The sequence below is a fragment of the Amphibalanus amphitrite genome, unplaced genomic scaffold (assembly GCF_019059575.1).
Source record: "Amphibalanus amphitrite isolate SeventyFive unplaced genomic scaffold, NRLGWU_Aamphi_draft 001672F_arrow, whole genome shotgun sequence".
In the NCBI taxonomy this organism is placed as follows: domain Eukaryota; kingdom Metazoa; phylum Arthropoda; class Thecostraca; order Balanomorpha; family Balanidae; genus Amphibalanus; species Amphibalanus amphitrite.
This window is the reverse complement of record NW_024883165.1, coordinates 56,843-71,640: the sequence shown is the minus strand read 5'-3', so window position 1 is coordinate 71,640 and position 14,798 is coordinate 56,843. Positions and strand designations below refer to the sequence as shown.

The 14,798-nt window shown below is 47.7% G+C and overlaps 1 protein-coding gene across 1 annotated transcript in view; it reads right to left on the bottom strand.

The window, feature by feature from the left end:
- LOC122374558 (serine/threonine-protein kinase/endoribonuclease IRE1-like) overlaps positions 1 to 14,798 on the bottom strand; it is a 48,770-nt gene that overhangs the window by 14,920 nt on the left and 19,052 nt on the right. The window contains exons 6-7 of the mRNA XM_043353369.1: positions 9,323 to 9,510; positions 4,133 to 4,251 (exon numbers count right to left, since the gene is read on the bottom strand). Coding sequence (XP_043209304.1) covers positions 4,133 to 4,251; positions 9,323 to 9,510 — 307 coding nt within the window. The remainder of the gene's footprint in view (positions 1 to 4,132; positions 4,252 to 9,322; positions 9,511 to 14,798) is intronic.

Genomic DNA, 14,798 nt, shown 5'->3' with positions numbered 1-14,798 from the left:
CTACGTGTTGTGCGACTGCAAGAAGGGTTGTCTGCGTGTTCTGGCCGGTGGAGCGGCGACGCTGCGCAGTCTGTGCTGGCGGTGAGCAGCTGGCCGTGGTGACCGCGCGCGCCAACATGCGCCGACAACCTGTGCGGCTTCGACGGCCCCGGGACAGCCCGATGCCGCCCACTATGCGACGCCGACCGCGCACTGTCTGCACGGCCACATGGAGGTGTGCCCGTGCCTTTTGCCCGCACGCCGCTACCTCGCAGCTGGTCTGCAACCACGCCGTCGCCGCCTGTAGCCCGATAACAAAACGGCTGTCTGATAATGCCGCGTGTTCTTTGTGATGTTGCTACTGTGATGGTTGCTACTGCTGGTCTGAGACTCGATGTTTCCATTCGTCCTTTACATGTTAAGGATTTGATAATGATTAGCTTAGTCCGAGCTTAGGTCGTTTATATCATTTGTTATATGGCATATTTTGGATCAAAGCAGTACGACACTGCCTCCTGCTTTTGTGATGTATGCTGGCAAGACGCATGTTCCGGTCGCAGGTCACCCGGTTCCAATGTGGTCGGGCTGGCATGCGATAATGTGATGTTGTTTTGCTCGTCTCTGTGTTCCACACTTGATGATGTTTGTGAATCTAACCCACATTGTATAGTATTTTTGTTTGTTTGCGGCCGACGGCCTTGTAAGTTGTAACCGTGGCAATACAGTTTTTCCTGCTATAATTCTCCAATATTCGAGCGTGGGTGGATGTCTTTCTGTATTCACGTATTCCCTTCTCCCAGTACAGTCAGAGAATATCAATACAGTATTCATACGGATTATTCAAGCCCTGTATAATTATCTGAGGTGTGCCGAATCCGAAAGGCGACCGATAAAACTACTAGCGGAAAATGTGACATGATGCCATGGGTTTGTGAAAAGTTAAGGTGCCACGTAGCATTCAACTTCCTGCATTTCTGTTTCAACTCAGTTTAACGTATTTCAACGAACAGAACATCAAAAATGGCAGCCAGTACCGGCTTCACCTGTCACGGAGAACGCTCAAAAAATTGAGTGTAGATGCTGGCCGGCACTCATTTTTTTGAGCGCCAGCTGACTGTCGTCTGTCGTGGCGCTCAATTTATTGAGTATCGCGGTCCCGAACGACAAGTGGCGCTCAAAAAGTTGAGCGTCTTTTGTGCATTTTCTTTCCAAAAACACCGATATAAATTATCACGGCGAGTGTTCGAGAAGAAACCTTGTTGCTCCCTCTTGCCATTGATACCTTATTTGGATACGATATTTGCCGTAGTGTGACGCCCGACTGGAAAAAATGCCTCCACTACGCTGAAGTTCTCGGCGGAGGTGATGCGCCGAAATTTCGGCGCAAGGGTTTATGCGCCAAAATTATTTTACCAAGCCGTGCTTCATGCGCCGAAAATTTTCCAGGCTTACTGATGGCTGCAGGCTGTAGCCACGCACTTTTCGTCGAGGGGGGGGGGGCTGGCGTGTGTGTGTGGCTGTCTTCCAGTGACTACTGTCTACAGACGGTTGTTGGCACGGTCGACGGGATCGGGCAGACAATAGACATCAGCAGGCCATGCGGGACCGAGCACCAGCGTTCGCTATCACAAAATCTCCTGACTCACAAACTCACTGGCATGTTCCATAACGTAACCTTTATTTTGTTGCCCGGCTCTGATCAGCAGTATGTGCCCAGCCGGTGACTGACGCCTGACGGGGCCTTCAACAGGCGTGGTGCAAGCACGGCCGATGGGATCGGGCAGATACCAGGCCACGCGGGACCGATTGCCAGCGTCCGCTCGCAAACCACACGCCGGAAATACAGGAATCACAACGGTCAATACGCAAACGATAGCATACGTTATCTGAACTAGGGGATCCGACAATCCATAACCTCACTCTCGATCGGTGAACTGTTCCCGCCGTGGGAGAGTCACAATCAGGTTCACTGAACATGACTTAAATACCCTGAGACGAACACGAGACAAGATAAGTGATATTTAAGATGTTTAACTCCCGAAGACATTTAACTCTCGCCGGCCGAGGGGGGTTGGTGCCACCCCCTGACGGGTTTTTCGCGACTGCTCCGGAGCCGTTTGCGATAGAGAGATAGAGAAAACCGTCGATTTACGCCGAAGTACGCCGAAAATTTCGGCGCAAGCCGTCGATTTACGCCGAAGTACGCCGAAAAATTTCGGCGCAAACGCCCAACTACGCTCGAGTTCTCGACGAAAGCGTGCATTTTTTCCAGTCGGGGTGTGACGCTAAAGGCATTGTAAAATACCATCGTTTCGCCTATTCCTTCATAATGGGGCCCGCTCAATTTTTTGAGCGCTCAATTTTTTGAGCTTTTCCCCCTTGTGTGTGGGACTGAAATAATGCTTGATAGGAGCTGCGCCAGACATGTAAAAATGCGCAAAATATCCGTATTTTTCGGGCTGCCGGCGTAAAGGGAATTATCCGTTCCGGAACGAGTTTTTTCCGATAAGGCTCATGTAAACGGGGCCACCGAAACGCATTTTTCCGTTCCCTGGCTAATCGGATATTTCCGTTTAGGCTGAATGACTCATGTAAACGGGGTAAATAACGAAAAAGGCAGCACCGCCCACCTCTCACGACGCCACTGAAAACTTTACGTAAAAAAGAAAGCACAAATTAAAAAATGACGCACACAAATTAAAAAGAAAAGAATTAAAAAGAGAAGAAAAGCGCTTTAACTGCATGCGTACGCATCCCACCACCAAAAAAGAAAAGAAGGCCAACGCCATAGCAGACAATTTTCATGCTCGTTTTCAGAACGCCAACAAACCGTACGTATGTACAGCAGACAGATCCGGTCCTGTACCGTCTGGATGACGAAACCAGAGTTCACGACGAGCGGCTCTCCAAGTGGACACCGTCAAGGAGCCGTCGTGGGCGGAGGCGGGCGGTGCGCCTCGCGTGATCAGCGGGGACAATGAGACGCCGTGTCTGATGGATCGTGACGTTCACCGTCAAGTGCCGTCGACATCACTACGGGACTGATTTTGATTCGGGTGATGAAGTGGACGCGTCATACGAACTCCTAGAGTGTGCGTTGCCGCAATCACTTTCAGCGACCACTGCATTGGAACGACGGTCGCCGACCGTTGCGGGAGACGTAGTGTCACGCATTACCCAGTCGGGTGGTTATTATTGTGAGGAGGAAGGCGTTTCACGACATATCAAATTGGGTAACTATTTCTATGTCAATATGATGATCACATTGACATAGAAAGAATTTCACCAAGTTCAAAAATGAAGCGCTGCCTCGAGAAAAGCGCCAGGGTATCCACTCCAGCCCGGTCTCGCCTATTTCAAGGTTTGCGACGCTACGTGCCGTGGATTTTCCTCCTAAAAATGGATAATAAGCCCCAAGTCCGGCAGAAATGAGCACCAGAGCAAATGCTAAAACAACTTTTGTATGGATGCCCCTGTTGAAGGACACGGTATGCTGCTCAAATTTTAACTAGCCCGTGCACAGCGTCGAATTTCTGCCAAAAATAAAAAAAAACTGCATTGCTTATTTATTAAGATATATGTAGACAAGTTTTAATGACCGGATCTCCTTGAAATTACCAAAATCGAAAAAGCTAAATATTTATTCGTTGGTATTCGTTGCTATTCGATAAGATACAAAAAAAAGTGATGAATTTTCGGTCACGGACCTTCTTCTGATCTAACTATGTTTTTGAAGTACAATTCAAACATATAGATATATTCAAAAACATTCAAACATATATTCAAAAACATAGTTAGATCAGAAGAAGGTCCGTGACCGAAAATTCATCACTTTTTTTTGTATCTTATCGAATAGCAACGAATACCAACGAATAAATATTTAGCTTTTTCGATTTTGGTAATTTCAAGGAGATCCGGTCATTAAAACTTGTGTATTACGCTTGTATTATGCTCCTTGCTCAAGCACTCAACAGATTAAGATATATGTAGGTTTAGTTTGCTATTTAGTACTTAATGTTTCATAGCTAAACACGTAATAGCTTATCGCATAATTTAGTTTGTTTTAATTTTCTAGCCTGGTAAGTGGTAAATCACCAAAGCCATTCGCGGATGTATAAGCAAAACCCCTCTTAAGAGGAAGACGTATACTCACCACGGTTTTCCCTGTTGGATGTTTGCCATCCTGTCGGACAGATCGCCGAAAGGATGCTTTCCGGAGAAGATGATGAAGTGGAAGACACATCCGAGCGAAAAGATGTCAGCTGTCTTCTCCTAGAAAAAATGTTTTTGCCAGATATTAGTGCAAAACGGTAAAGATCACGATGACCGACTATGAATGAGGTACTTTAGAACATTCATTGAGAACAAGAAATATACATGCACAGGGAATAGATTAGTGGATTGTCTAAAAGAAGCATGCTGATGACACTGAAGAAACAAAGCATATGATTTCACCATCAAGAAACCGCATCATGATCATCAGCATCAGCATAGAGCCAATCAAGATAAATACGTTGTCTTCGGTTCGCTCTGTTTTACAGTTTTGTTTACAAAAGTTCAATTGCCGTGGTGCTGGAATAAATGAAAGGGCCATAATCTCAAACAAACAAACAAACAAACAAACAAACAAACAAACAAACAAACAAACAAACAAACAAACAAAAACGGTACTCAATGATTTTTGGTGGAAACGATTAGGATGAACTTGTCAAACGTTACCGAAAATAGCCAAGACCATCGAGAGCAAACCTCTGGGCTCTGAAAACAGCTATGTTGCACATTTTGAAAGAAATGCGCCTCCCGTAAGAAGCTGTAGTGCAAGTCAAACACAGGTTTATTTCTCGGGATAGAAGCTCCGAGGCTGAGTGACCAGCCGTGTCAAGGCTTGTTTCTGACCGGCCAAAAAAAAAAAAAAACATGACCTGTCACCACAGGACCGAATGCTGAATAGGAATAGAAATAGCCGAATCGTGGCACTTTGCAATTTGATCAGAAAATACGGATTTGTAAAAATAGAGGATTTGGGCAAAGGACTTAGGTATATTGAAATATATGATTTGTGCAAAGGATACTAGTACGAATAATGGTACGTACTTACCTACCTGGTTAACACGCGCACCGACGGGAGGGGGCGGATATCCGCCCCCCCCCCCTGAGGTTTTTCGCGAATAGCGGGAAAACCGCGGCGCTACGAAATTTGGTACGACTATTCTCTCATTAATTTTACACATGGTGTGCAAGTTTGAACCTCCTATCTTTTAACCCGCGCACCGACGGGGGGGGCGGATATCCGCCCCCCCCTGAGGTTTTTTGCGGATAGCGGGAAAACCGCGGCGCGTAGCGCCGCGAAATTTGGTAAAACTATTCTCTCATCAATTTTGCACATGGTGTGCAAGTTTTAACCTCCTAACTTTCAAGGTCAGGTCACCAGGTCACTTTGAATGACCCAACCTCAAGTCACTTTTTTGCAACTTTGTCACCGTGCCAGAGCTACAGTAGATGTCGGAGGCCTTTGAAAGTCGCAGGATGTTATTAGGTCATTAGTAGCTACAATTTATTTATCTCGGAATTTTGATGTCGTTGACCTAAGGTCAGGTCAATTTCGCGACCTCCCCATTATAAGTCAATGGGGGAAAAATCAACTCCCTGTTTTTACCACTAAAACGGGTCGGAATGGCCCCATATACCATACATGACTTCATATACGATCAACCTTCACTACCTTGAGGTCTGTTCTGCTGTTGGGCAGCTGTAAGGTCATGTGAGGTCATCAAAGGTCACCGGCGGTTTTTTGCCAATAACTCCGTACAGGAACAAGATACAGCCGCGCGGATGGTCTCATTGTGTTCAGCTCGTCAAGACGCATCGAATGATATACATGATGACCTCGAGGTCACGTGACCTGAGGTCAACCTTTGACCTTGACCTTTCGAGGTCAACATATATATCATTCGATGCGGATTGCCAAGAGGATCACGATGGTGCCCTTAGTTTGTTCCTATCTTGACTAATTCGAAAGTTATTCGAGAAAAACTCTCTCCATTTCTAGCGCCGCCATTTTAACTTTTTCGACCCCTGTGACGTCATCTTTGACCTGACCTGAAAATGACCTTTAAAAAATTGTAGACCTTGTCCGTGCGTATCCGATGCCGTTTACCGCTTATCGCTATCTTGCTTCGTTCTCGAGATCTCAGGGGGGGGGCGGTCATCCGCCCCCCCCGTCGGTGCGAAGTTGGCGCAGACCCCCGTCGGTGCGCGGGTTAAGGTCAGGTCACCAGGTCACTTTGAATGACCCAACCTCAAGTCACTTTTTTGCAACTTTGTCACCGTGCCAGAGCTACAGTAGATGTTGGAGGCCTTTGAAAGTCGCAGGATGTTATAAGGTCATTAGTAGCTACAATTTGTATATCTCGGAATTTTGATATCGATGGCCTATGAGGTCAGGTCAATTTCTCGACCTCCCCATTATAAGTCAATGGGGGAAAAATCAACTCCCTGTTTTCAGTGGCGGTCGCAGGGGGGGGGGGCATCAGGGCCATGCCCCCCCCCAAAGGCAAATCAGGGGGGGCCATCATATCATTTGGCCCCCCCAAACAACCGATGGGCCCCCATGGGCGTATTGGGCCCTGGCCCGTATTCGATTGTCACGAGGCTCGAGAAACCCACGCCAGCTATTAACAGCTCCCATACCGGTCTTTGAGGGTCCTACACTCACCTCTGAGGGCCCTTCAGTGGCGGTCAAGCGCCCACATTAACCGCTGAGGACCCACGTTGACCTCTAAGGGCCCTCCACTGGCCTTTAAGGGCCCCTAAACCGGTCTCAGGGGCCCAACCGGCGGCTGAGGGCCTCACACAGGCTCTGGTGGCCTCATTTCTGTCTCAAGACTAGCCTTTAATTGCCTCTGAGGGCCCCGCACTGGATTCTGAAGACCCGATGTCGGCCACTAAGAGCCCGGATCGACCTCTGAGGGCCCCTCTTGGTCTTTGAGGGCCCTCCGCTGGTCTCTTGGGTCCAACGCCGGCCTATGCCGGTCTTTTAGGGCCCCACACTGACCTCTAAGGGCCCCATGCTAGCCTATAAGGACCCACATTAGCCTCTGAGGCCCCCCGCACTGGATTCTGAAGACCCAATGCCAGCCTCCAAGGGCCCGCATCGGCCTCTGAGGGCCCATCTTGGCCTTTGAGGGCCCTCCGCTGGCCTCTGGGGTCCAACGCCGGCCCATGCCGGTCTTTTAGGGCCCACACTGACCTCTGAGGGCCCCATGCTGGCCTGTAAGGACATACATTAGCCTCTATGGGCCCCGCACTGAATTCTGAAGACCTGATACCGGCCTCTAAGGGCCCGCATCGGCCTCTGAGGGCCCATCTTGGCCTTTGAGGGTCCTCTGCTGGCCTCTGGGGTCCAACGCCGGCCCATGCCAGTCTTTCCGGGCCCCATTCTGACCTCTGAGGGCCCCATGCTGGGCTGTAAGGGCACACATTAGCCTCTGAGGGCCCCGCACTGGATTCTGAACACCCGATGCCGGCCTCTTAGGGCCCGCATCACCTTTGAGGGCCCATCTTTGGCCTTTGAGGCTGGCCTCTGGGGTCCAACGCCGACCCAAGCTGGTCTTTAAGGGCCCCACGGCGGCCACGCTAACCTCTGAGGGCCCCATGCTGGCCTGTAAGGACCCACATTAGCATCTGAGTGCCCAAGTCGGTCTCTGATGGTCTCAAACTGCCCTTTGCAGGCCCTGTACTGGTCTCTGAGGGCCCTAAACTGGCCTCTATATGCCCCCAACTGGCCTATGAGGTCTCTACACCGGCCACTGATGGCCGTATTTTGTTCTATGGGGGCCAAAGACTTACCTTTGGGCGTCACGCATTTGCCTCTGAGGGCCCACATCAGCCTCTGGGGCCCCATCTGGGGCCTTTGAGGCCCTTCGCTGACCCTTGGGTCCAACGCCGGCCTCTGGGGGTCTGACACTGTACTCTAAGGGCCACATTGCAGCCTCTATGCGATAGGTATCGCCGAAGCGTTATCCATGCCCCATGGGCCTATTAGTGTAGGAGCCACGGGTGCAGTGGGTGAAGTTGCACCAACAATAATTCTCCAGTGGGTGCAGACAATGTATTCTCTACCCACAATAATCAGGAATAAAACCCATTTTCTCATCAACACTACTTTCGATGCAGCACGACAACTTCAGGATATTTTGCCCACTAGGTACTATCCATCTTTCGATGCATTTGCTACTGTGATGGTCTTCAAAACTTACATGTGTGCTCAAGTGAAAAATAAGAAACGGAACACATGTGATTGAACACATACCGATGACCCACTGTCAAAAGTTTTAGCACGATATCTTCAAAATGGCTAAGTTAGCCGGTTTTACTTTTTGCGGTAGTCAATTCACAGTTGCGTGAATTATTGACATTACCAATGCTTCCAAATGAACTTACCTTTTCGACATAGTACGTCATGGCTGGATTTCTGCACTCATGCACTACGCCCGTGGGCCCCTTTAAGCTAGCACCGGGCCCCCCGGGTCAGTGCAGGGGCCCCTTTGCCAAGTTGCCCCCCCCCCCCCCCAACGCCAAGTCTGCGACCGCCCCTGCCTGTTTTTACCACTAAAACGGGTCGGAATGGCCCCATAAACCATACATGACCTCATATACGATCAACCTTCACTACCTTGAGGTCTGTTTTGCTGTTGGGCAGCTGTAAGGTCATGTGACGTCATCAAAGGTCACCAGCGGTTTTTTGACAATAACTCCGTACAGGAACAAGATACAGCCGCGCGGATGGTCTCATTGTGTTCAGCTCGTCAAGGCGCATCGAATGATATACATGATGACCTCGAGGTCACGTGACCTGAGGTCAACCTTTGACCTTTCGAGGTCAACATATATATCATTCGATGCGGATTGACGAGAGGATCACGATGCTGCCCTTAGTTTGTTCCTATATTAACTAGTTCGAAAGTTATTCGAGAAAAACTCTCTCCATACCTAGCGCCGCCATTTTGACTTTTTTGACCCCTGTGACGTCATCTTTGACCTGACCTGAAAATGACCTTTGTAAAAATTGTAGACCTTGTCCGTGCGTATTCCTTGCCGTTTATCGCTTGTCGCTATCTTGCTTCGTTCTCGAGATCTCAGGGGGGGGGGGCGGTCATCCGCCCCCCCCCCGTCGGTACGAAGTTGGCGCAGACCCCCGTCGGTGCGCGGGTTAATTTCAAAACATTATCTACCATTTCCGCCAACGGAAAATGGCATCTATTGGGAAGTCGTAAGCCGGTATTTTCCAATTTGTTCTCACTTCCCATGGAGGCTAAGAATGTGAAGTGAGAACTGTACTTACGGTTCCCTGTTGATATCCACCCGTATGGGCTTCCGGAGCCATCCAATCCAGGGTACCGATGCCAGCGGTCATTTGTATTTTGGTAGCTGTCATCTCCTTGGATATGCCAAAATCGGCCAGCTTTGTCACGATCTCGCCTTTTTTGCTTTTCACCAGCATCAGGTTGGACGGCTTGATGTCACGATGAACTGCAAAGGCGCATATATGATTGGTTTTATTCTTGACTTGCACATATATGTACAGGGTGTCCCATAAGTTCGTTCTCACCTAAATTTTACGTTTTTAGGCTTTCTTGCTTAAAGGCACGCTGAAATTGGTTCGTAACTAAGCTTACATGGTTGCCATGGGTGGTAGAAATATGCTCCACAGTAGCTAATTTCTGTAGACAAAATAGTTTTTGCTAGAAAGCCCGCTTCCTACAGACACGGCTAACGCCGCAACATAGAGGTCTCCGATACGGGTACGTCTCAGTATTTAGTCAGCACGTGACCATTCGCGACGATTGAGGGTGATTGAGGCCTACCAGTCTGTAGCCAATATCCATCGCTAACTGGACGCACAGTCAGCAAGTGACGCCGATGATTTGTTGGGAGTCAATCACTGCAAGTTTATCCTCTTTCTAGCCAGCCCTCAGGAATGAGCCAAGTGGCCAAAACTGTGTGGCGCCAAAGTGGCCATCAAAAAGGTCAAAGGGTTAGAAAGTTGGTAAACAGACTTTTCAGGATGGATTACCAGCTGTCTAAGAGTGTTCTTTCGGGGTACATAACTCAAGGTGACTTAAGCTTTGCTTACCGGAGGGCACAAAACAGTCAAAAACGTCTTAAAATGGCCAAACATGAGTTTCGTTATGCCTGAGGCTAAACAAAACTAGAGGGCTGATGACATCAACCAGGTCATCTGGACTAACTAGTCCACGTTCGAGATGAAACACCCGTCCAAACCCGAAAACAACCCCATAAGGGCGAAGGAGGAGGCCTTCATTTCGTCCCGTTATGTTCCTATGCAAAAGGCCAGGGTCACTGTGTTGTGGGGTTATAGGCGTTCTGGAGTTGATCAAGTTACAAGTGGCAACCCAGAAACAGTTTTGGGAAGCAGAATGCTTTTCCAAGAACATCTAGGAGGAATTTCAGCCCTCAAGCTGAACTCGAACCGCGAGTATGAACACATTTATAGAGGAGAAAATGGCATCCGGGAGGTCGTAGGCCCATCTTCAGGCAAGACAGTGCATCAGTGCACAGGTCAAGCAAAGCTTAAAAGCGGTGCAAGGAGACTGTGACAGGCGTTTGTTGCAAGATCACATGCCAGGCACCTCATCGGATCAAAATTTCATAAAAAATTTGTTGGTTATGCTGAAGTTGAGGCTCGTCGAAGCGTAGCGCTGTTCCAGCCTCGAGGAGCTCACGGCGCATGTCAAGTCAGTCTGGGTTAACTTTAAGCCTGCTATGCAGCCAAACATGCCGGTTGGCATGCCGCAGCATGCATTCATGTGTTTGCCTATTAAATGGGGAGCACATTGAGGGGTCATAAATATACCAAAACGCAATGTACTCTGTTTCACATGCAAACATAATGTGAGAACGAACTTATGGGACACCCTGTAGGTGTATGTATGTACATTGTACACATATTCGATTCACCATACACAGCGCTCACACTGAAAAAAATAACGGCAACGTTACGTGCAATATATCCAACGACCGAATCAGAGACTCTTTGTGTTGTTTACTATGGTAAGAGTTAAAGTTAAGATAAGTGTTCTTGTGGTGCTTCATTTTACACCGCTGTTGTCATCTGTTTCGTCTTCCAGATCCCGACTCCCCGCTTTTACATCCATGAATGGCTAAACATCATTTTTCCTCCTCTCTAACATGAAAGCAACCCAAGTGCTGCCTGACTGTCCAGCGCGTTTGCGAAGGCTGTTCAGCATGTGTCCCTTCTTCAATACAAAAGTATCATCGATGTATAAACGCCAAACCTTAACGCGCGCCCCAGTGGCAGTCTCAGCCAACTTCACCCTAGTGGGGGGGGGGGGGGCATATGTTACCACCCACCTCTAACTCAAAAACTAAGAGGGCTAGAAAGACGCGGTAAAAAGCAGTCGATAGCTCTCAATGCGCACGTTTGAAAGTATTTTGTCATTTTTCGTCTTAGAGCAATATTGGGGTCACCAGAGGTCATCAAAGGTCAAAATTTGCCAATGGTCATTATATTTTTCAGAAAACATGCCATTATCTCAAAAAACTATGGTAGCTAGGAAAACGCATGAGAAAGCAATCGATAGCTCTTGAACTCTTCTTTTGAAAAGGTTATTATCAAAATTGGCCTCAGGTCACGGGTTTAGCCTCCAGAGGGCAAAAACTCCAAAATGGCTGTTTTTACGAAAAGTGTTTTTCGACAATAACTTTCGACTACAAAAAGCCACGACATTTCTATTGCCAGAATCGTGTTCCTCTCGCCGAGACGCGTCGAATGAACTATAATTTGACTTTGAAAGGTCAACTTGAAAATTTGACCTCAGGTCAAGGTCATCACCTGACCGGAAAAGGTCATGTTGCATATCAGTCGATGCGTCTCGGCAAGACAAACACAATAAGACCATCCCCAGCGTTCTATCTCTTTCCAATTGCGAGTTATTGGCAAAAATATGTTTGTAGCCTCAAATGACCTCGGATGACCTTTCTAGAGGCTATCAGCAAAAATGACACCATGGTCATCACGGGTGGTCCAAATCATTGTGATTCTGAAATATTTGGACTGCTCCTATGCGTACACACGGATCTAGAGGCATTTTCATTTTTCTCCATTGACTTGTAATGGAAAGGTCACGCCACTGACCTGACCTTAGGTCACTGATATAAAAAAAATCCGAGATATACAAATTGTAGGCGCCCATAACATGATGCAATCCACCAAGTTTAAAACCTTTCCGACAAACACTGCAGGCTGGACATGATTGCAAACTTCTTTCTAGGCTTTGTCAGTTAACTTGACCTGGTGACCTGACCTGACATGACCTGGGGTCAAAATTTCACACATTGTCCGAAATTGATGTACCAAAAGCTATTCAAAGCGGCGCGGCGCTACGCGCCGCGGTTTTTTATTTAAACGCAAAAAACGCGACAGGGTGGTAACATATGCCCCCCCCCCCACTGGGGCGAAGGTTAACCCGTGACGGCCCGGTGCTCCGCGACTTCCGCGCCGGGCCGGGGGGTGTCTGAACACCCCCTTCTAACTCGGCTCCTGGGCCACGTAGCGACACGCGGTAAGCGGCATTCGAAAGAACGGCAAAAAGAACGGAGAGAACGGAAAAATCAGGTCGAAAACTCTGGTCAATTTTTAGGTCAGGTCAAAGGTCAGGTCACCAGAGGTCACCAAAGGTAAAATGTTGACTATTTCAACATTTTGGAAACTGCCAACGGCTAACTCGGGAACTGATAGAGCTACAGCGCCGAGGAAAAGCGCATTCGATAGCTCTTTTAACGCTCTTTCGTTATTATGCCCTCATATTTGACCTTAGGTCAATGGTTTAGCCTCCAGAGGGAAAACCTAAAAAATAGCCGTTTTTACGAAAAGTGTTTTTCGGCAATAACTTTTGACTCTTAAGTGCCACGACATTTCTTTTGCCAGCATCGTGTTCCTCTCGTCGAGACGAGTCGAATGAATTATAATTTGACCTTGAATGGTCACCTTGAAAATTTGACCTCAGGTCAAGGTCATGACCTGACCGGAAAAGGTCATGTTGCATACCAGCCGATCCGCAACGTCGAGCCGAACACATCTAAGGCGTTTTCATCGCTCTAGCATGCCTCTATCAGAAGTTATTAGCAAGAAAAAATGTCAAAAACTATTCGTGACCTGAGATGACCTTCGGGGACATAACGAGGGGTCACAAATGCCATTTTCCGGTTTAGTGTGTCAATTTGACAAGCATCTCGATGTTTGAGAGTGTCTAGAATGGCGTTCGTGCAAAACAGACGCTTTTCAATTTTCTCTCATTGACTACCTAATAATGGAGAGGCCGCAAAATTGACCTGACCTTAGGTCACAGATATCAAAATTCCGAGATAAACTTTTTATAGATACTGTTACTCCTATCAATCGCTGAAAGTTTCAAGGCAATCGTTCAGTCGGTGTAGCTAGGACGAGGAGTCCTATTTTTTCGTAGGTGATGTCACTTGGAGTGACCTGGTGATCTGACCTTGGGCGACCTGGGTCTGAAATTTTCACATGTGCGGAAAAGATGCACAAACAGGTGTACCAAAAACGGCCATTTTTCAGATATCTGCGAAAAACTGCAGGGGGTGTTCAAACACCCCCCCCCCCCCACCGGCCCGGGGCGGGTTAAGCCGAGCCGTGCTGGGGGATGTTTTACCGCCCCCTCCTCATTTTTTTCGCGAGTATCTAAAAAACAACTGTTCATACAAAATTCCAGCACATGTTGTAAAAATTTCAGACCCCCCGGTCTTTCAAGGTCAGGTCACCAGGTCACGTGACCTTACCTTAGAAAAAGTTTAAAGGCTCGCTGTAGATACCCAGACTGAATAATCGCTTTGAAACTGTCAGCAATTGTTCAGAGTAACAGTAAGCATAAAATGTTTATCTAGGAATTTTGATGCCTATGTCCTAAGGGCAGGTCAATTTTCCGACCTCTACATTATAAGTCAATGGGAGAAAACTGAATTGCGCCTCTTTTGGATGAATGTCGTTCTAAAAAAGAAAACTCCAAACATCAGTTTGTAGGTAAACATGACACACTGAAATGCAAAATTGCACCCGTCGTCCCTCTGTGCTTCTGAGGTCACCTAAGGTCATAAAAGGTCATCAGCAGTTTTTTACTACCTATATATATTTTTATAGAGACGTGCTAGAGCGTTGAAAATATGTCAGATGGGTTCTGCTCGACGATACAGATTGACTGACATGCAGCATGACCCTTCTCCGTCAGGTCATGACCTTGCCCTGAGGTCAAATTTTAAAAATGACCTTTCAAGGTCAACTTATAATTCATTCGACGCATTTCGACTCACCTGGTATACTCACCTGGTTGGGTTCCCAGTGTCATTTAGGAAGTCAGGAAGGAAGTGAGAAGTGGGTATGAGGAACAGGAACCCTGAATCCTAGACGCACCAGCCAGAGTTGAGTTCTTGTCTGGGGAAGATTATGAAGTACGAAGGCTGGAGTTGAGCGTCTTCCAAGGTGACACGCATGAATACAAGGCACTTAAACACAAAGTAACGAACACAAGAGTACGGTACGGTAAACAGCAACACAGTCATAAAAAGACAAACGATAAGCAGCATATAGGTAGAAGAGTTTTTACACAGGTCAACCGGGAAGCAAAATTAAAAAAAAAAAATACACAAAGTCAAATAGTCTGTCGTGCAAGTGCAGATGGAGCATTTCCTTGAACTTTGCTAGGTTTGGGGCTGAGACAGCCTCCAGAGGCAGAGCGTTCCAAGCAGGCATGCATCGCACT